We start from the raw sequence: 26,606 nt of genomic DNA on the forward strand, positions 1-26,606 counted from the left end.
CATCAGGAAAGGCTGAATTGTCCAAAATTTTAAATTATTGTCTGTTGCTTCTTTTGCATTCTTCCTGGGACTGTGTGCCTCTTAACAATGTACTAAGTGTTATTTCTTCCATAGTTTTGCAATATATTATGACTTTGCTGTCTTCATTGGTTGCTGTTCCTCACCTGGGACACTAAATTCTTGATTGCAATTTCTGGGGCAACATTTTTCTCTCTTTCAGACAGTTCTGGTTAGTTCGTTTGTACACTTCATGAACATATAACTGTATACTTTCCACACACATGTACTGTATCTGTACTTTTGTTAACATGAACTGACTTGTATATTCTATGGTTAAAGTGAGCGAGTGATGTCCTTTCATGGAGGAGGACGTGTTCATTTATGAGAAGTTACCATTTTCATCCTCGTCCTTTAGAAAACTGTTCAGTCCATATTGTTATTAATCTCTTAGCTTACAAATGTATAGCTTAAGATCACGACAATGTTTGGAAAATGTTGATCAACACAACTTTGGCGTTGTACTAATAGGATTTTGATCAGGGATTTTTTTCTCTGCTGTCACAATATTTTCACATTTTGTTCCTTTGTACACGATCATAAACTTAAGAAAAGAAATATAACCTCAATTTTTTCACCTAGTAACTCCCAACCTTTAGCTGACAGCAAATATTAAATATGGCTTAGTGCTGGCTCTTAGTATACTGTTGTAAAATTAAAGCTCTTGATCTGTGATGTATGACACTTCCCATTCATGGCAACAGGCCCACAGAGCCTAAACATATAATATAGCTCAAAAATTTCAGGGTTACAGTGGCACCTGATTTTCGCAGGCACTCTATAAATAAGTCCATATGACACAAACATGTCCTCCTTTCTTTTGTGCATTCATTCATTTGATCCTTCTTCCATTCTTTGATCCATTCATGCATCATATGCTGCATATCCCATCAAGCAGGAGAACATTCAGAAATGTAGAGATGTGGAACAAGTAAAAATACAAACAAATTGCAGAAACTTTGTCCATTGTAACACTCATTAGATAGAATTTAACTGTGCACAAGATTTTTGCCATATAAGTTAACTAGTGTGCAGATGGGGACACAGAACAAAATATGTCACATAAACATGGCATGGCATAAGGTGATAAGAAAACAGACTGACCAGAATACCATTCATTTGACCTAGATATGGTACCATGTCTCAGAAACTATATGACTTAAAATTTTGCTTCTGCATGGGTCCACAGCCTCCAAATATGTTACAAATGAAAATACACGCTATTGTAGGCTGCATATTAATGCTCTTTATTTAATTTGTGTGATTAGCTGATTTTGACATTGCATAATTTTCAAGCACCTGAAATTTAAATACACCAATTGTGGATTAAAATAATATTTTCTGCATATGTCGCTATGTGAATATAAAACATTACACAGATTGCATTATTTGTGTAACAGCTCTATTTACATGCATGAAGTCAACTTATGTGCCTCACATTTTACATTGTGCAAATGTTGGATACATCGTACACATACATGGTTACATGTCATAATCCATAGACAAAAACATAGACAGAATCCAAATCATAATTCTACACCATCCCATGTCACATAATAGCACCTGTAACTACTAGTACTGTAGCCTGACAACTACAATAGCTGTTATAATGTTGTCAAAGATATGCTTAAGCCAACATCACGGATCTAATGATACAAGAAGTACATTACATTTGTCACTGGCTTATCAGATTTAACTAACATATTGTATCCTATGTAATCATTAATCAGTGATGGGAGACTACATAATGTCATACAAACAAACATTAAATATATTTTCTTTAGTACATAGAAAAGCTAGAATATCTGGTTACCATCCATTTTTCTTTGAATAATTTGATGTGATGCCAAGTAATTTGCTTAAAATAAGAGGCTTATACTTGGCCTTGAGAGGAATGTTTTGGTGTCTCGGTGAGTGCATTAGTGCATTTCGCAGTGAATGTTGATTGTGTGTTACTGCTGGCGTATTTCTGTTTCTCTTTTATTGTCATCTTATTTGGTACCTATGATTGCTGTTTATGTACCTTTTGGTGAAATAGAAGATGGAAGTAGAGGTACATACTTGTTGTTATAGAATGTCCTTCGTGCGAAGAATCTCCTTATTCTTTGTTGATAATATAATTTCAGATTTATTATAACTTCAGCCATGTACTAAATGTGAAACTGTCACATGTTTTGATGTATATCATGCTAGTTTGTTAAATAAAATGTAGCTGCCATTCTTTTACTACAAGTAATAAATGGTAAAAGTGTCGACTAATGCCGACATAATAATGTATGGAATATTTTATGAAATTTGTATTTATTTGACGAATGGCTTTTGTAGTACTGTGTTAAGTGTCAATAGGTTTGCTTGTACGTCCATACATTTGTTAAGTCTAGAGTTCCAATTATTAATATAATGCACATCTTCAAATATTTTATAAAGCTTGTATTTATTTTATGAATTACTTTCAATGTACTGTAGAAAATACATTTATACATTTGTTTGTATGTCCTCGCATAATCTTCAGTCACTGATAAGTGATTACTTAGTATACAATATGTCAGTTAAAGCTAATATGCCAGCAATAAATGTAATGTGTCTCTTGCCTGTTGCTATTGATAGTTCTGCAATTTTTACTGTAAGCTTATCTTTGACAACATTATAAAAGTTGTTTGTAGTTGTCAAGCTGCAAAACTTGTAGCTGTAACTACATTTATATGACGTGTTGGTTCAGCATTATGATTTGGCTTCTATCCACATTTATCTATGGATTATGACATGTAGTCATATATGTATAATGTGACTACAATATTTAAACAGTGTAAAACATGATGTACATAAGTTGATGTCATTCATTTAAGTAGAGCTATCACAGTATAATTTGATTATTTTAATGTGATTTTCGTAGTGGTATATTTCAATATCAGATGCTTGGAAATAACACAGTGTAAAAATTAGGTAACTTCACAAATTAAATAATGAACATGAATATACATTGTAAACAGACATATGACTGTTACTAATAATAATAATAATCATGTCGTGTGACAAGAGCCTCCCATCAGGTAGACCGTTCGCCTGGTGCAAGTCTTTCCATTTGACGCTACTTTCATGCTTAGGTATTACTGTAGAAGTTCACTAAGGCACCAGAAGGGTCATGGCACTGGTCATCACATGTCTGAACTGTGAATGCAATGTGGTACTCTCAGTTTCTGGAGGAGCACCTTGATTATGTCATTTGTGTGAAATATTCTGGTTCACAGGTACAGTTTTTATTGTCGTGCATGGTATTTACGAGGGTCACTCCAAAAGAAATGCACACTATTTTGTAAAAATACAGTTTTAGTCTCCGTGTGTGAAAGTTTAACAGTGTGTAGATACATCCTTCCCTCTTGTTTTCAAACTTAGTGCAACCTGTTCCGTGAGTGGCGCCATCACAGCATGTCTTCAAAATGGCTGCTACACTTGACATTCGTCAGAAGCATTGTGCTGTTATACAATTCCTGTGCTGTGAAAACGAGACAGTGGGAAACATCCACAAGAGGTTGAAAAAGGTGTATGGAGATGCTGCTGTCGATCGCAGTACAGTTAGTCGGTGGGCAAGCAGGTTACATGATGAAAGTGGTCATGGCAATATTGAGGATTATCCTCGCAGTGGCAGGTCTCGTACTGCATGCACTCCAGACAATGTGCAGAGAGTTAACGAATTGGTGACAGACGCATCACAGTGAACGAATTGTCACACTACATTGGGATAGGGGAAAGAAGTGTTTGCAGAATACTGAAAGTGTTGGCGTTAAAACAGGTTTGTGCTAGGTGGGTTCCCAGGATGTTGACATAGGCTCACAAAGATACGAGAAAAACAGTATGCAGCGAACTTTTGGGACAGTACGAGAAGAATTGTGACAGGTGATGAAACATGGCTCCATCATTTTTCACCAGAGACAAAGAGACAACCAATGGAGTGGCATCATGCAAATTCACCCAAGAAAAAAAAAAAAAAAAGGCACCTTCTGCTGGAAATTTTTTGGCTATGGTGTTTTTCGATTCCAAAGGACTCTTGCTTGTGGACATCATGCCAAGTGGATCCACCATAAATTCTGGTGCATATGTGATGACACTGAAGAAACTTCAAGCTCGACTAAGTCGTGTTCGACCACATCAGCAAAAGCAGGATGTTTTTCTGTTGCAAGACAATCCAAGGCGACGTGTCAGTCAAAAAACCATGGAAGCGATCACAAAACTTGGATTGACAACACTGAAACACCCGCCTTACAGTCCTGACCTGGCTTCATGTGGCTATCATCTCTTTGGGAAGATGATGACTCCCTCGTGCATCCTGCCAAACAGTGGCTCCAACAGGTTGGTCCAGAATTTTACCTTGCGGGTATGCAGGTGCTGGTTACAAGATTGAGTAAGGCAGTTGAGAGGGATGGAAATTATGTGGAGAAATGAAAATTTTGTTCCTACAGGATGTATCTACACACTGTATAACTTTCAAACATGTAGAATAAAAGATGGATTTAAAAAAAAAAATAGTGTGCATTTCTTTTGGAGTGACCCTCGTGACATGGACATGGAGTTGAGTCGGGATGGAGCTGCAGTGAGCTCCAGATAGCCATGACTTGCCCGACCATTGCCGACACATAACTTGAGTGGGGACAACGATGGTTGGTCGTTTAGTCGGTCGTCTCATCGGACGACGTGAATTTGGTATCGGTAGAACGTGCCTCCGACTCGTTGGGTGTGCTAACTTCGGCGTCTGGTCACTTTCTTCGCCACTCCTTTTGAGTCACCCCTGTGTCACGACGTTTCACACTTGCTGCTCCACGTCGTCAGTCCTCCTCTTCAGAATTTTTAGCGATGGTGCACGATGTCGTCCAACGTGTACAGTTTCTTCTTTCATGCGACTTTCTCAGTTCGTCCACAGCTTATATTTCAGTATTTTTTTAGTAAAGTACTAAATCAATTCGACTGAATTTACGTCCCTGTGGTTACAAGGTAATCACGAAACTAGTTTAATTTTGATACTCTCTGAACTTCTTGGAGTGACAAGGTAAGTACCTTGTTGCCCTCTCGTTTGTGTGGCTCACAAACTGGTGGAATTTTTTCTAGTTGAAACCACTGCACTTATGAGTTGGGTGTCTTCTAACTGTTTCTGCTTCATGTTGGTGATTGTGTGTTTATTACTCAGAAAAGTGAAGTGGTAATCTCCTCACTGTGGCAGCATTGTTGTGTGTATGTCCAAGAAGTAAGGAGGGGGAAATAGTACTGGCATTCAGTCCTCTGAATCTAATTTTCCTATCCCAATGAAATGTCAGTTTCTGAGTGTTACTTGTCTGGCACAAATAAATTATATAAATCTGCTGTTCCAATTTAGTTAACTCTGAAGTGACATTATCAGTGCCTTGTCCCTTCTTTTAATTTTTAAGAGCTCACTGGTGTTCATTATTGTAAACACATTTTGGATACTTACAATAGCTGGAAATATTCCAAATTTGTAACATTTTAAGTAATTAACAAAAAATAAGTAATGTGACGTGGTGTGTTACAGCATAAAATTGTTAGTGTTATTGACAGCAGTAGCTTAGTGTAGGGATTTAAGTACAATAGAACCCCATTAATCTGTCCTCTATGGAACCGGGAGTATGATCGAAACGCAAAACATGTCTGATTACCAGAGGAACACTTTTATTGACCCATAACATCACAATACATTACAGTACATCTTTGATTTTCAACTGGAAATACTGTCTGATATATTCTTCCATGTCAAAACAGTAACAAAACGAAAAGAAAATGTCAACACACTAAAAAAACTTACACGAAAGTGTAATTTACAGTAGTGTCCAATCTGTGAAATACATCTTTATAATATGGTACTTTATAGCCAGCTTTCACCAGTAAACTTTTCATTTTCATTGGCTACATCTAATTTTTATGATTGGTCCAAACAAAGGAGTTCTTTGTCTTCTCTCCTGCTCAAAGCATTGTCTGGAATTTCACTTTTAGGGTTCTTCTTGCATATTGTATATTTTTAGTTTTTTCTGCTTATCAGTTGTCATTGTGTGACTTTCAAAAATTTTCCCAATTTTTCACCAGTCTTTAACAATTTTTTACTTCAACACCTACCTAACTTTCTATGTTTTGAAGAGACTCATTTTCTCTAAGCTTACAAGTACATTCAGTTTCTCCATTAATGACAGTGTCACATGTTTACCTTTAGTTGATGCCGTAATTTAGCTTTACACACTTTAATATGAAAGAAGAACAGTGTCACTAATTTATGAAACATGTGTGCACAATAATAATTATTTATCGAGTTAGATACTAAAACTGTTCGAACTAACACACTTATCATCAGTCAACTGCCTGTTGATCCATATCACAGATGATGAGTCACTGACAAGTCCAATCAATCACTGGAAATGGAATGGTCGGACTAAGTGCGAAGTTGGACCATCCGAGGTCAGATTAACAAGGTTCTACCACACATTTGTGACTAGCAAAGGATTATGGATTTGATTCCTTTCAGGTGTTACACAGTTTTGTTTTTAAATCTTTCAGAATGGCTTTATTCATTATTTTTATTCAGTTATTTTATTTTATTTAGTTTTTCTAATCATTAGCCATTCCATTTTTATCATCATATCATCTTTTTTATTTGCCAACCACTTTATAGATGTTTTATTCTAAATCCAGTCACAAACAACAAATGTTTATTAATGAAGTTATTAATTTCAGTCAGTGATGACCATTTCAGGCCTTTAAATCAACATACAGCTTGATGGACTGTGTTCCTAAATTCTGCAAAATACAGAAATCACTAGAAGCAAATATGACAGCATTTCTGTACCTGAGTAAATGCAGTGTATTACACAAGTTGTATTTTCTGTAATTTGGAAACATTGTACATCATGCTAACTGTGTTGCTCATTTTAGATTTGAGTGTGGTTATCGTTGTCTGAAATTAATAAACATTTGTGATCCAAGACTGGATTTATAATAATCTAAATAATTTCGTGATCACCGGAGAACCTTACTTCGACGATGTCACAATTCTTGAACTTATAGATAGTTTCTAAAAGTCAGTCCCACTTGTCTCCTTGTGAGTTACAGGATGGTTTTTCCCAGCAAATGATTGTGGACGAGACTGTATGAAATAAGAGAAAGTGTGTGTAATAATTTACAAATTAGCCTACTGCAAGGGACATTACAGTTGTAGCCACTTACTTTGTTTTGTTAATTCAGAAAATATTTCAGGATTGATTATGATGCTTCATTCTTCTGTAAAAACTTAATTTAATATGTCCTTCTGTCCTCTCATTCACACATAACAAAAGTGTATGTTTGTTGGAACCTTTTAAAATTCAAGTCCCATAGACAGATTCATTTTTCCAGGAGTTTCCTTGCTAGTCTTAAAGTTCAGTTGTGCGAGACAAAAACTGTTTTTGCGATCATACTCAGCTTTAACATTTTGGCTGCACACTACACCACCTACTCCAACTGTTTGTTGGAACCTTTTAAAATTCAAGTCCCATAGACAGATTCATTTTTCCAGGAGTTTCCTTGCTAGACTTGAAGTTCAGTTGTGCGAGACAAAAACTATTTTTGCGATCATACTCAGCTTTAACATTTTGGCTGCACACTACGCCACCTACTCCACTGGCACAATAAATCCATTCTCTTTCTCATCATCAGTAAATTTAATTACGTTAATTGCAAGCCCTCCTGCCTGTCTGCAAAGACATTTCCCACACTCACCTTCCATGCTCACTCTGTGATGTAACAGCATGCACTAATTTAACTGGAATGTGGCTGTACAGTGGTTCTTCCTACATCCACATCACCATTTCAGCTTGCCAGGTAACAGAGTATGTGTTATTGGTTGGTGTTTTTTTCATTGGCAGCGGTGGTGGTGGTGGTGGTGGTGGTGGTGGTGGTGGTCGTGGCGGCGGCGGCAGCAACAGTAACGACGACAACTTGTTCTTTAGCATAGAAACTCTATAACACTGTTGGGATCAATGCCACTCATAATACAATAAATGTAAATAAATAAATTATTATGATAGAGGAGGAATAGTGAAGAGTCAAATAAACAGTGGTGGAAGCAGCAAAGGAAGTGTGTGAAAGAATCTGTGATAATAATAGGTGGAGAGTAAACCTCTGGTGGAATGACAGAGTAAGAGTGGATGTTGTTAAGAAAAGCAAATCAATTCATATATGGTTTCAAGAGAAAACAGAGGAAGCAAGAAATGAATACACTGAGAAGAATGAGGTGGCTGTGGGAGTGGTAGCTGGCGAGAAGGGGAAATTACTGGAAGAATGGGCAAAAATTGTGTTAGAAGACAGTGAGGGGAGTACAAAGGTCCTCAGTGGAACATCAGAATGAATAAAGAAGGAACAGAAATTGAGAAAATACAGGAAATCAAGGAGATATCAAATAAACATTGTGAAGAGTTACTAAACTCCCATAGATATATGGTAAGAGGAAAATGAGGAGCCTGGGCATGTGGAGAATGCTAAGCTCGATCTAACCTGGACAGAAGTAGAGGAAGTGATAAAGACCACAGAAAGAGGAAAAGCACCTGGACTGGACGAGAGGTTGATGCGAAGCTTGAGAGGGCAGATGGTATTGGTGGGGTATAGTGTCTCTGTCAGGTCATGAGAGCAATATCAAAAGAAAAAAAAAGGATGCCTGAAGACTGAAAAAAGAGAATTGTAGTGCCAGTTTTCAAGAAAGATTGTGGGAAACTGTGTCAAAATTTTAGGGGTGTTACTTTGATATGTCATGCTACCTAGATATTTGAGATCTTGGAAAAGAGAGTATGGAAAACAATAGGAGGTGCCATAGAGCGGAACAATATGGATTTAGAGCACGAGGGGCAACAATCGATTTAATTTTTAGCATAACGCAGTGCAAGGAGAGACATGGTGAGTATGATAAGTATTTAGTAATGGTGTTCCTGGACATGTAGAATGCGTAAAAGAAACAAGGTCTGGATAAACCCCCTTCCCCAGAAAGGGGGAATTGGAAGGCTGATTCGAGAAGAATAAAAGAAATATATTGAGAAATGTGAGTTGGGTAAAAGTATGTGGTGAGAAGACAAACTTGTTAGATCAGAAAAAGAGCTGCATGGATAGAGTGCACTATCCTCACCATTTTGGATGGGATAATGGCAGAAGTGGCAGCATGAAAGGCAGATGGAAATGTGAAAGCAATGGTGTTTGCTAAAGATTTAATGGTGCAGGGAAGAGGAGAAGAAGAGACAAGATACACTGATTAGCCAAAATATTATGACCACAGCCCACCGCAACACTGGCTGCCACATGACACTCTAAGAAAAGTATGTTACTGGAGCAGACACAGGAAGGAGATCACCTTAGTGAAGATATTGGCTGCAAATGGGGAGACGCATAGATAAGCAACTTTAACAAAGGACAGATTATTATTATGCAGAGCCTGTGAACAAGTGCCTTGAAAACGAAGCTGGTCAAATGTTCATTTGCTACAGTCATGAGCAACCATGGAAAGAGGTTGAAGAACAGTGAAACTACCACTAGGCACTAAATGGTTGCATGTCTACAACTCTTCACAGAACGTGGGGTTCAGAAGCTTATTTGCTCATTAAAGGAGGATAGATGGTGATCTCTAACATTTTTGCCAAAGCAGCACAATGCTGCTTGCGGAAATGTTTCGGAGCACATTGTTCATCATACATTGTTGAACATGGAGCACCGCAGCAGACTGCCCCTGTGTGTTCACATGTTGACCCAATGACATCGTCAATTATGATTTCAGTGGGCTTGGGACTATCAGTATTTAACCATCAATCTATGCAAATTTGTCGGCTGTTTGAGTGAATCACAATTTCGCCTTACTACTTCGCTTTTCGTCTCCAAAACGCTGTCATTGAAGTGAACAGCAGCTTGAAATGTTCAGTGAACCACAGATACCAGCTTGTGGGAGCTGTATTACGCTACAGGAGACATTCTCCTGCACTTGTGTGGGACCTGTGGTAATAATCAAAGACTTGCTGACAGTTGCGCCCCTCCTGCATCCTTTCACGTTTGATGCCTTCCTTGACAGCCATGTCATCTTTCAGCAGTATAGTTGTCCATGTTTTGGAGCCAGAACCATCCTACAGTGGTTTGAGGAGAATTTTAGTGAACTCAAATTGACGTCTTGGTAACCAAATTTGCATGATGTAAATCCTGTGGGACCCATTGGGCCGCTATCGGGTGCCACCACCATGTATGCAAATCAGTGGCTCCTTACTTACGTGAATTACATGACCTCTGTTTAGACATCTAATGCCACATACCTTGACAAACCTACCAACAAATTGTCATATTCGTGATGCATAGAATCAGTGATGTATTTCATCCCAAAGATGGAAAGACAAGCTATTAACAAGGTGGTCATAATACGAAACTTCCTGGCAGATTAAAACTCTGTGCCGGTCCAAGACCGAGACTCCGCTACTGAGTGAAAATCTCATTCTGGTCATAATATTTTGGCTCATAATTGCATATGGGAAGAAGTAATATGACATTATGGATTGAAATTTAATGCAACAAATTGTGAAATTATTGTGAGTATGAGGAATAAGAGGACGGAAGAAATAGAGAGCAAGTATTGAAAAAAGTAGAAAATTTCAGGAGCATGAAAGAAAACATCTGGAAGAATGATAAGAAGATTAGTGAAAGGGGAAGGCAAGCATGGGGGTTTCAGCAGAGTGTAAGAAGTACGGAGCAAGGATGTTCCACCAAAAATCAAGCAAATGCTATACAGCAATACCAAGCATATAACACTTCAGTGCTCGTGTTTGGGTTTCATGTTCATGATTTTTGCTATTCATCTTTGCATAATAAATTCTTGAATTACAGTTGTTGCAACTTAATAATTTTGTTTTATTGTAGCTCTGTTATCTATCAGTACTACCATCTTGTCAATATGATGTCTTGATTATATATTATGCCTTGCCTCAGTTCCTGCTGACTTCTTGGATGGAAAAATTGGTCATGAGTAATTACCGTAATGGCAGTCCCGCCTGCCAGTATACAAATGTACAAGGCTACAGAAACAACTCATTATAAGGCGCATCCAATAAAACTTCCTTGTGGTAAACATGATTGTCTATAATCATTTTCAGCACTTATGAATGCAGTAAAACTGATGTATATCTCAGCATTTTAAAAGATGCCTGGATATTATTCTTTATGAAAATTTCTCCCCAAAGCCTGAAATACTTTTCAGTTTACAAGAATAATTAACTATGACATTGAAGTTATTAATCAGAAATGTGTCCATTCCTGAAATATCTTCCTCCAAATACAGTACAATCAGACACATATCCGCCATCCCCTTGCATGGAATGAAAGTACTTGAAAATTGTGATCTGTACTAAAATAGATGCACTTCTTTGAATGTCATCATCATTACCTAGCTTACATTGTCAAGTCAATATTAAAAAATTAACCAACTTTACATGTTTTTGGTTAGTAATACAGTAGGATAAAGAGAAACAATGTACCTGCAAAAGGCATCTCAGTTCTCACTGATCTGTTTACTTGTCTGACACAACCAATAAAAATATGTATTTAAAAAAAGAAAAGAAAAAAGCCAGCTATTGGTATTTGACAAGAAACCATTTAGGGGGAGGAAAACTTGATAGTCACGCAGCTGAAGAGAGCCTTCAGCTGAAGAGAGCCTTGGAGGCACCAAAATGTCATTCTGCTTCAGAAAGTTTTATTTTTTTCCCCCAGATTGACTGGTATCATATGAGAATGGATTAAATAGTGTTATTTTGATTGTTTGTGTGAACACAAGGACAAATAGTATCTGGAAATATAGATGCTGTGAATGGAGAACTTTTCATTAAGTATTGAATGAAGAGGGAAATAATTTATTGGAACTGACTAAGACAAAAAGAAAAGCCATTTCATACGAAATGGCACAAAGAGGCATTTATTATGCAGTGTGCATATTACAGTCCTCCATCACAACTATATTTTCGTCTCTCTTAACTATCTGAATAATTTCTTTTATCTCATCATATATTTCTTCCATCTCTTCATCATCTGCAGAGCTAGTTGGCATATAAACTTGTACTAATGTGATAGGCATCAGTGTCATGTCAGTCTTGTCTATGATAATGCATTCACTATGTTGTTCATAGTAGCTGACCTTTATTCCTATTTTCTTATTCATTATTAAACCTACTCCAGCATTCCCTGTGTTTTATATCGTATTTAAAACCCTTTATTCAACTGACCAGAAGTCCTGCTCCTCTTGCCAACGAACTTCACTAATTGACAACACATCGAACTTTAACCTACCCATTTCCGTTTTTAAATTTTCTAACTATATGCCCAATTAAGGGATGTAACATTCCCCACTCCAGTCTGTAGACTGCCAGTTTTCTTTCTCCTGATGCTGATATCGTGCTGACAAGGGAAACTCCCCATTACAGCCCCCTTAGATTTAGTGATGAAATGGCCCAGTAGAAAACTGAACACAGATCAACCATGAAAACGGGAAGAACAGGTACTGAACCATGGAAAAAAGAAGCAAAATAGAATCGGTGAACTGACCAAGCTTAAGATGTGCAACATCGAGCACATTGCAAAAATCACGACGTCCTTGTTGTGTGGTCACAGTGTTGAACTGCCAGGTGGGAGATCCATGTTGAGATCTTCCTTGTGCTCCTTTTTCTTTTTTTCCATAAAATTACATACTTTCCATCCTGTCACAGACGTGTCCGTTCTCTTGGCAATTGTCATTCGTTATAGAATATGAGTCATGTGGTAAGAATATATTACTGTTACAAGTTGATGTGATAAATAGGTGTCATACAGACCTCTCACTGAAATGAAAACAGCAAAGAATTGAATGTGAACATAGCATCTTTGAAGAATCAAACCAGAGGCCTTACAATTACAAGACAAAAACACTATGTGTGCAGCTGTTGGCAGCTCTGTTGAAAAGCTCAAAATTTTTTGTATGTAAATGTGTTTATGATCTTCAAAAGCAAATTTTTAGTGTGTTTTTGAGAAGTGTAGTGTACTTCATCTAGAAATAGATGTCTGGGCTCTTACCTTCTGATCATGTAAGTTTGAAGAAAATATAGCTTAAAGAGAATGTGGTGGAAAGATCTTTTTACCTGCAGGTGTGAAAAAATATAGGTGTTAATTCCAAAAAAGAGAAACAATACAGATATTTTACAATGTAGTGATATGATTAATTATGTTTATATTCTTCCTTTATTACTGTAAACATAAAGGAGTGAAATGAAAGTTTAAAACCGTTGTTTCACTGACTTTTAACACTTAGTGTGTCCTACTGACTGCTAAGCTGTCCAGACATGATTCACAATCTACCATCACAGTTTCAATTCTAAGAGTAGCTCTCTACTGCCTTTGAAACTTTGGAGGAACACTTCTGGGCACCTTGCTAGACTAGTAATTCTAGAAGAAATTTTATAGCAATGAAATATCTTGGTCATAACTTACAGGTTGTTTCCAGAAAGAATGTCTCACTCTTCTGTAGTGTGTCCACTGTTGTGAGACTTTTTGACAGATTAAAACTGTGCCAGATGAAGACTCAAAAATGGACCAGATTTGAGTCTCAAGTCTGGCACAAAGTTTTCACCTGTCACAAATTCTCAACAGTTCACACATCACTGCTGAGGGGAAGATTCAGGGCACCTAAAATTTGTAATAAAAATGAGCCGTAAAATAAACTATAACATTTATCTAAAACATAATTTTTTTAGTTCAAACACTAATGCAAATGTGAAAGACAGTAGTATTTTAATTATTTTTATAAGTTGTGCGGGTTTTTGAAATTTGTGTGTAAGAGGACAAGATCCATTAATGCAAGTGTGATCACATTGTTGGGCAGGATGCCAGAAACTGTTTTTAAAGTGGTCAGATAATTTGAGTTAAACATTATAAGATGATGTTTTGAGTGATGTGGTAAATAATTCTAGCATCAACATGATGAATTGTTTTAAGTTTGTAATGGAGGATGAGAAAATGGAATGAATTTGATTTCAGTTTCTGTTCTTGAGACCAAAACTTTCATTCATTGTTAACATGACATTTCTTTGACGTCTACTGTCTTCCATTACTAATGTAAAATGTAGGACAAAGTGTTATTGAATATCACACACACACAAAGCTGAGTTGTTGTTGTTGTTGTTGTTGTTGTTGTTGTTGTTGTGGTCTTCAGTCCTGAGACTGGTTTGATGCAGCTCTCCATGCTACTCTATCCTGTGCAAGCTTCTTCATCTACCAGTACCTTCTGCAAACCTAAATCGTTCTGAATCTGTCTAGTGTATTCATCTCTTGGTCTCCCTCTACGATTTTTACCCTCCACGGTGCCCTCCAATACTAAATTGGTGATCCCTTGATGTCTCAGAACATGTCCTACCAACCTATCTCTTCTTCTAGTCAAGTTGTGCCACAAGCTCCTCTTCTCCCCAATTCTATTCGATACCTCCTCATTAGTTATGTGATCAACCCATGTAATCTTCAACATTCTTCTGTAGCACCACATTTCGAAGGCTTCTATTCTCTTCTTGTCTAATCTATTTATCGTCCACGTTTCACTTCCATACATGGCTACACTCCATACAAATACTTTGAGAAACGACTTCCTGACACTTAAATCAATGCTCGATGTTAGCAAATTTCTCTTTTTAAGAAATGCTTTCCTTGCCATTGCCAGTGTACATTTTATATCCTCTCTACTTTTAAGTTCTGATATTTTTCTCATGGCAAAGCCTATGTATAACTCCAAGCTACACTCTTAATTACCTGTGAAAATCCATCCACCGGTTTTGGAGGTTAGTGTTTTCAAACGGATAGACATGATAGCTTTAGAGAAAACTTTAAATTATGTTGGCTTTTATACACAATTTTAATGAAATAATGCCTATATGATGCTTGAAGCTGTGCCCGAGTTCTGTGGGAAAACTCCTTGAAAATTCATCTAGTAGTTTTGGTGATTAGTGTGTTCAGACAGCAGACGCGACGGTTTTAGATAGAACTTTAAATCACAGTATCTTTTTCGCATGATCCAGTTTTGATTAAATAAAGCCTGTATGTTGGCCCAAGCTACACTAAAATTACCCATGAAAACCCAATGAAAATTGGTCTAGTATTTTCAGAGATTAGTGTGTTCAAACAGACAGGCGAGCACAAAAGTTTTACAGTATTACTATTAGTGTATGTGTCAAATGACATAATTGGGATTTCACCGCTTGGAAGTACGTTTTGGCCAGCCATTTTGTATCCTTGATGTGATGTTCTGTTGATGTGGTGACGTACTTGTGGGAGATGTTTTATTATTGCTTTTATGATTGTAATTATCATCATCCTGATTGTTGTCATTGCCATCTTCTTTTTATTATTATTATTGCTGTTCTTCATGATCTGAAAGCTCTCTATTCACACAGAAATGTTTTGCAATAAATGTACACAATGAAGAATGTACCATTACACAGTAAAAATCATGGTCATGTAGTATGAAGTCCAGGTAAGAGCACTCGTCTATGGACAACTGACCTCGCATTCTTCTTTAATTATAACATAGAATTTTAAGATATATTAATGCACCCAGAAGTCATATACTCAAAATGTCTTATGTTATCAAATTTTTACGCATTATTTCCTAGTACTTGTTGCGTCAGTTGTAGTGTGCATTACATGAAATTTTTGGTTGATATTTATTAGTTTCATACTTAGTTGGAATCTCTCACTGTAATGTGGAATGTTTCAGTGAAGATTTTTTTCCTTTTTGAATATGTAAGTACATATTAACAATAGTCTTGATTCTTTGTTATTTTGAAGTAGTAATGAATGATAAAACTACATGTGAAACAACAGGACACCATAACAGCATGAAAGCAGAAAGTTAAGAACAGGGAAGAAAGAGAAAATCCTTTCATATGTCTCACAATTCTTCTTCTCGTAGAATGATAAAACTGTCTTGTCTTGGAGTGTACGATGAAAATGTGTGATGATGGTAAATTTTGTTTTGTTTGAGCCACAAGAACACACAGGAATGAGATACAGATAATTAACATATTTTCATTTAGTGTTTACTTTTGGGAAGTAGTACATAAGTTCTCCCCATTGCTCCTTTCCTCAGAGATGCTTGTCATGCCAAACTGTGATTCAGCCACAGTGAATTTTGGAGTAACTACAGAAATTTTGTGTCATATTTATACTTTAAATCAGTTTAAATTGTGACAGCATGGAAAGTCTTTCATGGCCAGTTTCTGTGTGGTGCGCAGCTGCTGGCAACCAAAGGGGTATACTATATAGGCTTCTTACATGAACACTGAAAGTTCCATTTTTAGAAGCAGCTTGAGAGCTACTTTCACAACAAATCCTGTTTGTGTACCCTATGCGTGAAATTATTCTCCCTTACTCTGTTCCCTTATCTGTATATCTTTAAGTGTTTTTGGTTTTCTCTTTAATGAATTGTCAGATCGAGATCACATTCACGATCGAGATCCAGGTCAAGATCCCGGTCGGCCTCGCGAAGTCCTGACAGCCGAGACAATCGCAAGGAAAGGAGCCCAGATAGGAGTCCGACACCACCATCATTCCTGTAAGTATAGATCATCTATTGACAGAGTGTAAGAATTTTGAACTGATTTAATGCAGACAAACTTTTTTTATATTAGTTAATCTTTTGAAAAGTTTGTGGGTTTCATAGTTTATTGAAAGTTATTACATAGCGAGTTACAGTGCGTATGGAACAGTGCATGGAGGGAGAGGGCTTATTTCTCTCATATTTCCTGCATTGTAGCAGGAGTACCAACTTATCATTCTTCCACATCACTATGTGCCATACACATCTTACTCCTTTGTGCACCAAGTTATGCTCAACAGTGCCACTTTCGTATACTGTCTCGTTGCTGCCTCTCCATCCGAATTATCAGACATATTTATGGATATCTTATTGGTCTTGCAGCAGTCCGTCTGGCCTCTTGTGTTCAGATGAGAGTACTGTTTGCCAACTCTTACCACAACCTATTTCTACTGTGAACATTGGCCCCTTTATACAACACAGGGAACCAAAACTGCTTGCACCAAAAATCGTTGCTGCCACCCCATAACATAAAGCGAGGGTACAGTGCCCAAGTCGTGAAATCTGGTAGAAATGATGAATCGTTACTTAGTATGTGCCTCTGCTCATGAAGTCAAAGATAATAACATCAAATAAAACAGATTCCATATTTTATTTAAAGTATAGCCCTTCTCTCTGTTTATAACATTATCTGTCCTTAAGACACAGTCCCAATAATGAGACACAATGTCTCTTCATAAATTAATCCATGTCCCTTGGTTACAGTGCTGTAACATCACAGATTTCTCAATTTGTAGTAATTGCGTGTGGTGATGGTACTCCACACATGTGTCGTGAATGATGCAATCAGGTAGCCAATATACTTTTACTGCAGTGGCAAGGGACTATAAACATAGTGGACTTTTTGAGCCAAAGAGAGCTCTAATCTCTGTTGACAGAAAAAACACACTCTCATGTTGTATCTTTTTAAAATATTTCCTGTTGCTGTAGATGCCCTACCATCATGTGAAAGGAATGTGGAAGGAAAACAACCAATGTACGTTTGTTTTATGTTGGTTCCAGAGTTGATCCAAACTCCTAAGCATGGCAGATCCATTTATTATTGTGTCCATTCTGGGCAGACATGAGGCAAGTTTTCATGTCTAGGTGTCCACAACTAAGATGGCATAAACCCTCCTTGCTACATCCTCAGAAGCCCAGTGCCTTGATATTATGGATAATAACTCGTTGCTTGTAAATACTGGTCAGTATGTGTTGCTCTTCAATAAAGTGCAGTCAAATGAAAACAAGAAAAACTGCACAGTGCGGAAAGAAGGAACAGCATGAACATTCTCTGCTGTGTCATTTGACGTGTGTGCTCGAACTTTGCTGTGGAGGCTGAGAAAGAGGAACAGCGAGGTGTAGTGCAGTTTTTGGCTGTGGAAGGAGACTTGGAAAGAAAAATTTGTACCTGATTCTCTGTTGTGCATGACCATCACAGTATGTCTTGTTTACACGTATTTGTGTGGTATAAATGATTTTAAGGTCAGGCTTCATTACCCCATCTGTTATTGCTGTGATGGATACTGCCATTAGAAGTGACTGATGGCGGATGATGAAAGACATTAGTTTCATGGTAGGCATGAATCACAGTACTGCTCATACCATTATGACAGAGCAATAGAAAAACTGGAAAATCAATGCACAGTGAGTTCCCCAAAGCATGGTGGAGAAGGAGAAGTTGAACAGAATGTCAATATCACTGCTGCCATTGGAGTGGTACCACAGCGAAGAATATTTTTCATATTCCATATTGTTACGTGAGAAGGAACATGATGTCATCATGTTGAGCGAGAGAGCAACCCTCAGAGCCAACAATGAGAGCATATTGATTCATTCCCTCTTAACAAAATCCAAAGCCATGCACACTGGCCGTGGGAAAGTTAGAATGTTGACGAAAAGCATCATTCTGTTGCCGCACAGAGTAGCCATGTAGTTTGAGGCGCCATGTCACGGATTGCAGGCCCATCCTGCCAGAGGTTCGAGTCCTCCCTCAGGCATGGATGTGTGTGTTCTTAGCATAAGTTAGTTTAAGCAGTGTGTAACTCTAGGGACCGATGACCTGAGCAGTTTGGTCCCTTAGGAATTCACACACACATTATTCTGTTGCAGGATAATGCCCACTCACATTTTGTCGAAGTTGTTTTTATAATGCTACGGAACTTTCACTGGGAAGCCCTTACACATCATTCACATCATCCCAATCTCTCCCTATGTGATTTCTATATTTTTGAATCTCTGCAGAAAGACATTCATGACCACTGATTTGCTTTGGATGCAGAGGTGCTCATCTGGGAACAACCGTAGTGCTGAAGGCAACCACGTACATTTTTCCATTAAGGCATTGATCATTCTGTCTCGAGAGTGAGATAACTGTATTAGCAGCTAAACAGCTATGGTCACTACTTTCGAAATAATAAACAGTTTATCCAGTTCATAACAGGGTTGTTACAGCAACCAATATCACCCTTCAGATTTGGGAGTTGGAAGAGGCCCGATGTATTCCTGCCTGTCATTAAGAGGCAACTAAAAGGAGTCTCAGACTTTTTGGCCTTTCTATGATGGTCCCCTTTAGGATTTGACCTCCATTCTCCAAAACTTTTCCAAAGAGCAAGCCAGTTGGGGAAGGGCGCCTTACATGGTGCATCGTGTCCATCTTGCACTGAGATCTTTAGCATACTTTATCATCGTGGTCATCTCTTGTTGGTAGTCAACCACCTGCAGTCTCTAAGTGTTTGAGGTGTCAATTTAATGCAAAGAAGTATGATCGAAATCATTTCCCTCCTTGGCCGCACCATGGGAGGAATGCCAGGCTAAAGGTGGAATTGAATCTTATTCGCCCCAGTACCTCATATGTACGAGAGTTGATGGGGTATCATTCATGTTGATGAAGCCTCAGGTTTTTGGGGAGCATTTAGAGTACAAGTTTGGGGAGGTGGAGGGGTTGTCCAAAATGTGATATGGGTCAGTCTTAATAAAAACAGCATCCTCTGCCCAATCACAGGCATTACTTGCCTGTGACATGCTCGGAGATGTTTCTGTTTCCATCACATCCCTTACGAGCTTAAATATGGGCCAGGGTATTATATTTCACAGGGACCTCCTTTTGCAGTCAGATGATGAGCTATACACCAACTTAGACTGACGAGGTGTTCATTTCACCCAGTGCGTCCATAGTGGTCCAAAAGATAATCAGGTGGCCACTGGCCCCTTCATCTTGGCCTTTGAGGGTAATACATTACCCAAGAAGGTCAAGGTGATGGTATACTGCTGTGATGTAAAGCCATATATCCCTCTCCCAATGCAGTGCTTTAAGTGGTGGAAGTTGGGGCATATGTCTTCCGCTGTACTTCCAGCAGCATATGTCACAATTGTGGATGTCCATCACATCCCAATACTCAATGTGCTCCCCCTCCCATCTGTGTCAACTGCGGCGACCCCACTTCTGAGCTGGAGAAGCCTCTGTCTTCTTCAGGTCCTTTCACTAGGAAGGGTTTCCTTGGGTCACTTCCTTCCAAGATTCCTACCAGTAAGAAAGAGGACATCCGCCAGTGGCTGAAACGCCCACAGGCAGCTGGTCGTAGGGCTTCAAGATCCTCCTCAGTCAGTGAGACTGAATCAGTGAAGCCCTCCCAGTCAGGGAAACCCAAGGAGCAGCGAGAGAAATCTAAAAAGAAGAAGACCCCCCAAGAACAAAGAAATTGAGGAGGCGCCCACACCACCGCTACTCACAAACTCTGTGTCTGGGGATGAGGTGGAGATTCTGGCCCCTGCTGAGGACCTAGATCTCACCGGACCCTCAGACACAGTGGATATAGAATGTACAGGTACTCAGCCAATGGCAGCAAGTAACCTTGGGGCATAAATTGCCTCCTTGATTGCTTCATGCCTATCCAGCCTCATGACAGTGTCATCCTCCAGAGGAATTGCGGCAGTTTCTTTCACCACCTGGCTGAGCAACAACTGTTGAGTTTCACACATGCTTTCTGCATTGCCCTCCAGAAAACCTGGTTTGTGGCAATGCGGACCCCTGCCCTTCATGGCTATAGGGGAAGTTACAAAAACCACAGCAAATATAATTAGTGTGTCAGGTGGAGTTTGCGTTTATGCCCTGCACTCGGTGTGTATCAAACCTGTGTCCCTTCAAACTCCTCTTGAAGCTGTGGCTGTCAGGATAAGGACAGCACAGGAAATAACTATCTGTAACGTATTCCTACTTTTGGGAGATTTTAACGGCCATAGCACCTTGTGAGGTGGCACCATGCTTACTGGCCGAGGTAGAGATGTCGAACATTTACTGTCTCAACCCGACCTCTGCCTCTGAAACACTGGGGCCCCCACACATTTCATTGTGGCTCATGGTACTTACTTGGCCATTGATTTATCACTTTGCAGCCCAGGACTTCTCCTATCTGCCCACTGGAGAGTGCACGATGACTTGTGCGGTAGTTACCACTTCCCCATCTTCCTATCACTCCCCCAGTGTCTTTCCCCCCGGACGCCTACCCAAATGGACTTTAAACAAAGCAGACTGGGAAGCTTTCACCTCTGCTGTCACCATTGAATCTCTCTCATACAGTAACATCGACGTGGTGATTGAGCGAGTCCCCAGAACAATCATTTCTGCAGCGTAAAACGCGATCCCTTGTTCCTTACAGTGCCCCTGGTGAAAGACAGTACCTTGGTGGTCATCAGAGAATCAATGAGACCATTAAAGAGCATAGGCGGGCTCTACAGTGACATAAGTGGCACCCTTCCCTGGAGCACCTACTAGATTTTTAACGGCCCCGTGCCCATGTATAGCAGCTCATAAAAAGACAGAAGCAGGAGTGTTGGGAGAAGTATGTCTCGACCATTGGGTACCATTTGTCGCCTTCACAGGGCTGTATGAAGATCAGATGTGTCTTTGGGGTACCAGATGCCATCAGGTGTCCATGGCATTAACATCAGTGGAGTGTTATCTACCAATGTAAACGCAATTGCCGAGCACTTTGCTGCGCACTACGCTCGGGCCTCTGCATCGGAGAATTGCCCTCCAGCTTTTCATTCCTTAAAATGGCGGATGGAAGGGAAACTTCTCTCATTCACTATGTGCCGCAGTGAACCCTATACTGCTCCATTTACTGAGTGGTAGTTCCTCAGTGCTCTTGCACATTGATCCAACACAGCTACTGAGCCAGATAGGATCCATGCTCAGATGATTAAACATCTCTCATCAGACTACCAGTGACATGTCCTCATCATCTTCAACTGCATTTTGAGCGATGGCGTATTTCCAATGCAATAGCGGGAGAGTGTCATCATTCCAGTGCTCAGATCTGGTAAAAGTGTGATCGATGTGGGTAGCTATCTGCCCATCAGCCTCACCAATGTTCTTTGCAAGCTGCTAGAAAGTATGGTGAGTCAGTGTTTGTGTTGGCTCCTGGAGTCACGGGGCCTACTGGCTCAATGCCAGGCAGTTTCTGCCAGGGTCGCTCTGCCGCTGATAATCTAGTGCCTCTCAAGTCTGCCATCTGAACAGACTTCTCCCAATGCCAACACCTGGTCGCCATCTTTTTTGATTTAAGAAAAGAATACAACACACCCCCCGACACCATATCTTTGCCGCTTTTTGCGAGTGGAATCTCTGGGGCCCACTTCCAGTTTTTATTCGAAACTTCCTCTCACTCCTTACTTTCCATGTTCAAGTTGGTTCCTCCCATAGTTTCCCCCATATCCAGGAGAATGGGGTCCCGTAGGGCTCAGTATTGAGTGTGTCTTTAGTTTTAGTGGCCATTACAGTCTAACTGCAGCTGTGGGGCTGTCCGTCTCACCTTCTCTGTTTGCAGAATACTTGCGTTTTGTACAGCTGCTCCAGTATTGGCACTGCTGAGCGGCACCTACAGGGAGCCATTCACAATTCGCAGTAAGACACGGCTTCCAGGCTTTAAGCCATGAAGTTGTGTACCATACGCTTCTGTCGGTGACCTACTGTTCATCCAGAACCAGAACTTTACCTTGAAGATGATCCACTCACTGTGGTAGAGACTATCGATTTTTAGGACTGATTTTTGATGCCTGATTGACTTGGTTTCCTCATCTTTGTCAGCTTAATCTAAAGTGCTGGCAGCACCTCAATGCCCTCCTCTGTCTGAGCAACACCAGCTGGGGTGCAGATTGCTCTACACTGCTGCGGCTCTACAAAGTCCTCGTTCAATCCTGCCTTGACTGTGGGAGTCTGGTTTATGGTTTGTCGACAACCTCAGCATTGTGGTTACTAGGCTCCAGTGCACCACTGTGGGATTCAACTAGCAATGGGAACTTTTAGCACGAGTCTGGTGATCAGCCTACTGATGGATGCCAGGGTCCCTCTGTTGCAAATCAGGCACTGACAGCTGCTCGTTAATTACATCGTGCACATTCGTAGCTCTCCTGAGCATCCAAATTACCATCTACTTTTCCCCAAGGTGGTTCCTCTCCCACATCAGCGGCCCAGGTCAGATAATACGATCACAGTTTGCATCCGATCTCTTCTGTGTGAACTGGAGTCCTTACCTTTACCACCTACAGTCCAGGCCCATTCACATACACCTCCATGATATAGACCTAGGCTGCAGCTTCATGTGGACCTATCGCATGGCCTTAATGACTCAGTTGCTCCCAAGGTCTCCGCTGTCACTTCCTCTTGATTCTTGATGCATCTCGGGCTCTGAAGTAGTGTACACCGATGGCTCAATGGCTGATGGTCACGTTGACTTTGCCTCTGATCACAGAGGACGTACTGAACAGCGCTCGTTGCCCGATGGCCATGTCTCGTGCTCTTGAGCATATCTGTTCTTGCTCTGGTGAGTCATTTCTTGTGTGTAGTGACTCCTTTAGCAGCTTACAAACTATCAATCAGTGCTACTTGTGCCATCCTATGGTAGTGACCATCCAGGAGTCTTGTCTGTGCCCTGGAATGATCTGGTCATTCAGTGTTGTTTGTCTGGACCTCAGAACACATCAGAATCCCAGGCAAAGAACTTGCTGTCAGGCTGGCCAAACAGGCTATGCAGAAACCGTTTCTGGAGATCGGCATTTCTGAAACTGACCTGCATTCGGTATTATGCTGGAAGGTTTTTCGACTATGGGATACAGAATGGCATAACCTCGGTATGAACAATAACTGCGTACCATAAATGAGACTACAAATGTGTGGAAGGCCTCCATGCAGGCTTGTCGCAAGGACTCTGTGGTGCTCTGACGGCTCCGCATCGGCCTGGCTTGGGTGACCCATGGCCGTCTTATGTGGCTTAAAGACTCACCTCAGTGTCAGTGCGGCAGCTGGTTGATGGTGGCCCACATTCTGTTGCGCTGACCCACTTTGGCCGCCCTGCGACGAAATCTTCCGTTACTGGACCCGGGGGGGGGGGGGGGGGGGGTGTTATTGTTCTGTCTAAGTTTTAGCGCACATCCTTTGACACTCTTGTGTTCTCTACCCTAGTGATTTTAGGCTGGAGATTTTAATGTGTTGCAGAGTGCCTGCCTTATCCGTTTTTTGTCTCTTGATCAGCCAGCCATGGTCATCTACTCTCTTGTTTTAATCCCTTCTTCCTGTTTCTTGTGTGTCTCTGTGGTTTTTTCATCGTATTTTGTCCATTGCAGTTTTTGTTGCCCTTCTGTCATTCTTGGGCTTTTCCTTTTCTCCTGGTTTTGGGCAGTAAGTCTTGTTTGCTTCATTATTTCCCTTGTGGACTTGTTTTGTAGGAACAAGGGACTGATGAGCCAGCAGTTTGGTCCCTTCCCCCCTTTCAACCAACAAACCCACAAACCAGCAACCACTATGCCTGAGATGAAGAAACAATCTGTCTTGGTTGCAGTATTAAATTTTTTTTTAATTATTTCTCAATGTCACATTTCTCCTTTTTTTAGGCATTTCGGATTGGCCTACGGCAGAAGTTCAAAATTTCATAATAGTGGCATGACCCCATTTAGTGAGACTGGATTACCAGGAAAGATTGAACAACCTACTGATATTTGGTAGCAGTGGGTAAATGGGGTTTAGTGCATAAAATATCCGTGCGGATTATTACCCCTTGCCAGAGGCGTCCTATAAAATAGAATAAAACAGAAGATGACCGAAACATATTTTAAAAAAAAAAATGTAACCTGCTTTGCTCCTAAATTGACAACCCACATAGAAAAAAGTGAAAAATAGCAGATTACCTTATTATGTTACAGCATGTGGTGCAGCCCAAAGCAAATCAAAAGGGATCAGGCCTCATAAACATGCCGGTGGTGTAGTGCATATTCTGGTTGCACATGTCACACTGGAAATGAAAACATACAAGGTCCCTATGACTAGTGCACACAGCTCTCAACAGATGGCATCTGCAGGCTGTGAGCTATGATAGTTTTCATTTGCTAAATCTTGTCAGTTATTATAGATGACTGGTGTTGTAAAACTTGCTGATAAAATGTTTACATTAATCACCAGAATAACCAGGGCAAATAAAAATTAAAACATTGCAGAATTCAAAAATCCTCCACTATGCACAAAAAGGAGAAACACACAACAGCCTGGAAGAAATGGGATTAGCTAAGCACATTGGGAAAACATTCAGGTGGCTCCTAAACAATCAGCTCGCTGGAGGGAACGCTGTGTATCTCCACACTATGAGATCATTGTTCAATGTTAATTGCTGAGCCCTGTATGCTAATTATTGAATTGTGCCACCTGCTACATTATTCAAATGTTATCCTTTTAAATTTCTAATTTTTAAAGTTTACAGATTTTTATTTATAGTTTTTACACTCAGTGGGTGTTCTGCATTATGCACATTATTGCATGTAGCTGCCGTTGGCACTCTTGTGCTGACATAGCTTTACATTTTGTAACAAAGAGGCCATTATAGTTTGAGGTATGAAACTTTTTTAAGTTCATTGATTCTTACTATGCACCCTGTAACAAACAGCTGCCATTGGCACCCTTTTGCTAATGTAAATGTTTTTAACAAGAAGGTTCATTATTGTCTGGAAGGGGAATTTTTAAGATCGATTTTTGCCATCAGCTTTTATACTGTGGGACCTCTGTGTTTTATATAGGATGCCATATTGTTAACACTGGCAGTTTTTAACGCTGATGTGACTGTATTATATTTAATGTTTTTATTTGCATTTATCACCATCCCTCTGAAGTACATTTTATGACTTAGATGCCACACTTGCTTGGCATCCAGACGTAGCACTGACACTCCTAGTCAGTAGTGATATGGTACAGTCTCATGCATCAGGGGGAGGGGCGTAATTCTGGTTTAAGGGAGATTCACATATGCATAATGTAGTTGGCTGTAATACTACATGGGACAGTTGAAATTGGTATCCAAAACTCGTCTATGTACTTTTACGTTTTAATATTATTAAAAGGAAAGTTGCTACACACCATATAGTGGAGTTGCTGAGTCGCAGATAGCCACAGCAAAAATATTGCCGTAAATAAACCTTAATGGCTGGAAGCTTTATTTATTTGTGACAGTCTTTTTTTTTCCTATCTGTGACAATTTTCCTTTTCTTAATATTGTTCCATTCCATCCTGTATTTTCCATTGTTTGATTTACTTTTATGTTTTCTCATTGCAACAATGTATTTTTTTATATACATTAGTTTTTAATTTTCATTCACCATGATTATTCTGGCTATTACTGTAAACATTTTATCACCAGTTTTTAGAACAACAGTCATCGATAATAATTGTCCTGGTTTGTTGTTGTGGCAAGATTTAGCAACAGAACGCTATTGTCTGCAGGTACCATTTGCTGAGAGCTGCATGTACTAAAGTGCGCATCATTTATGTTGGCGCCCGAGTTTAGGTGCGTTCTGCACATCTGACGTCACTAAACACAGTCAGCCAATGAACAGAGAACGACGTTGCCAGATCTCGACTGTAGTGCAGAGCACGGAC

The 26,606-nt window shown here is 39.7% G+C and overlaps 1 protein-coding gene across 5 annotated transcripts in view; it reads left to right on the top strand.

Annotated features, from left to right (window-relative positions):
• LOC126356897 (calcium homeostasis endoplasmic reticulum protein) overlaps positions 1 to 26,606 on the top strand; it is a 300,421-nt gene that overhangs the window by 247,287 nt on the left and 26,528 nt on the right. For all 5 annotated transcript variants that reach the window (XM_050007406.1, XM_050007405.1, XM_050007408.1 and 2 more), the window contains one exon: positions 16,544 to 16,666. In XM_050007406.1, coding sequence (XP_049863363.1) covers positions 16,544 to 16,666 — 123 coding nt within the window. The remainder of the gene's footprint in view (positions 1 to 16,543; positions 16,667 to 26,606) is intronic.

Source organism: Schistocerca gregaria, chromosome 1 (genome assembly GCF_023897955.1).
Source record: "Schistocerca gregaria isolate iqSchGreg1 chromosome 1, iqSchGreg1.2, whole genome shotgun sequence".
Classification (NCBI taxonomy): Eukaryota; Metazoa; Arthropoda; class Insecta; order Orthoptera; family Acrididae; genus Schistocerca; species Schistocerca gregaria.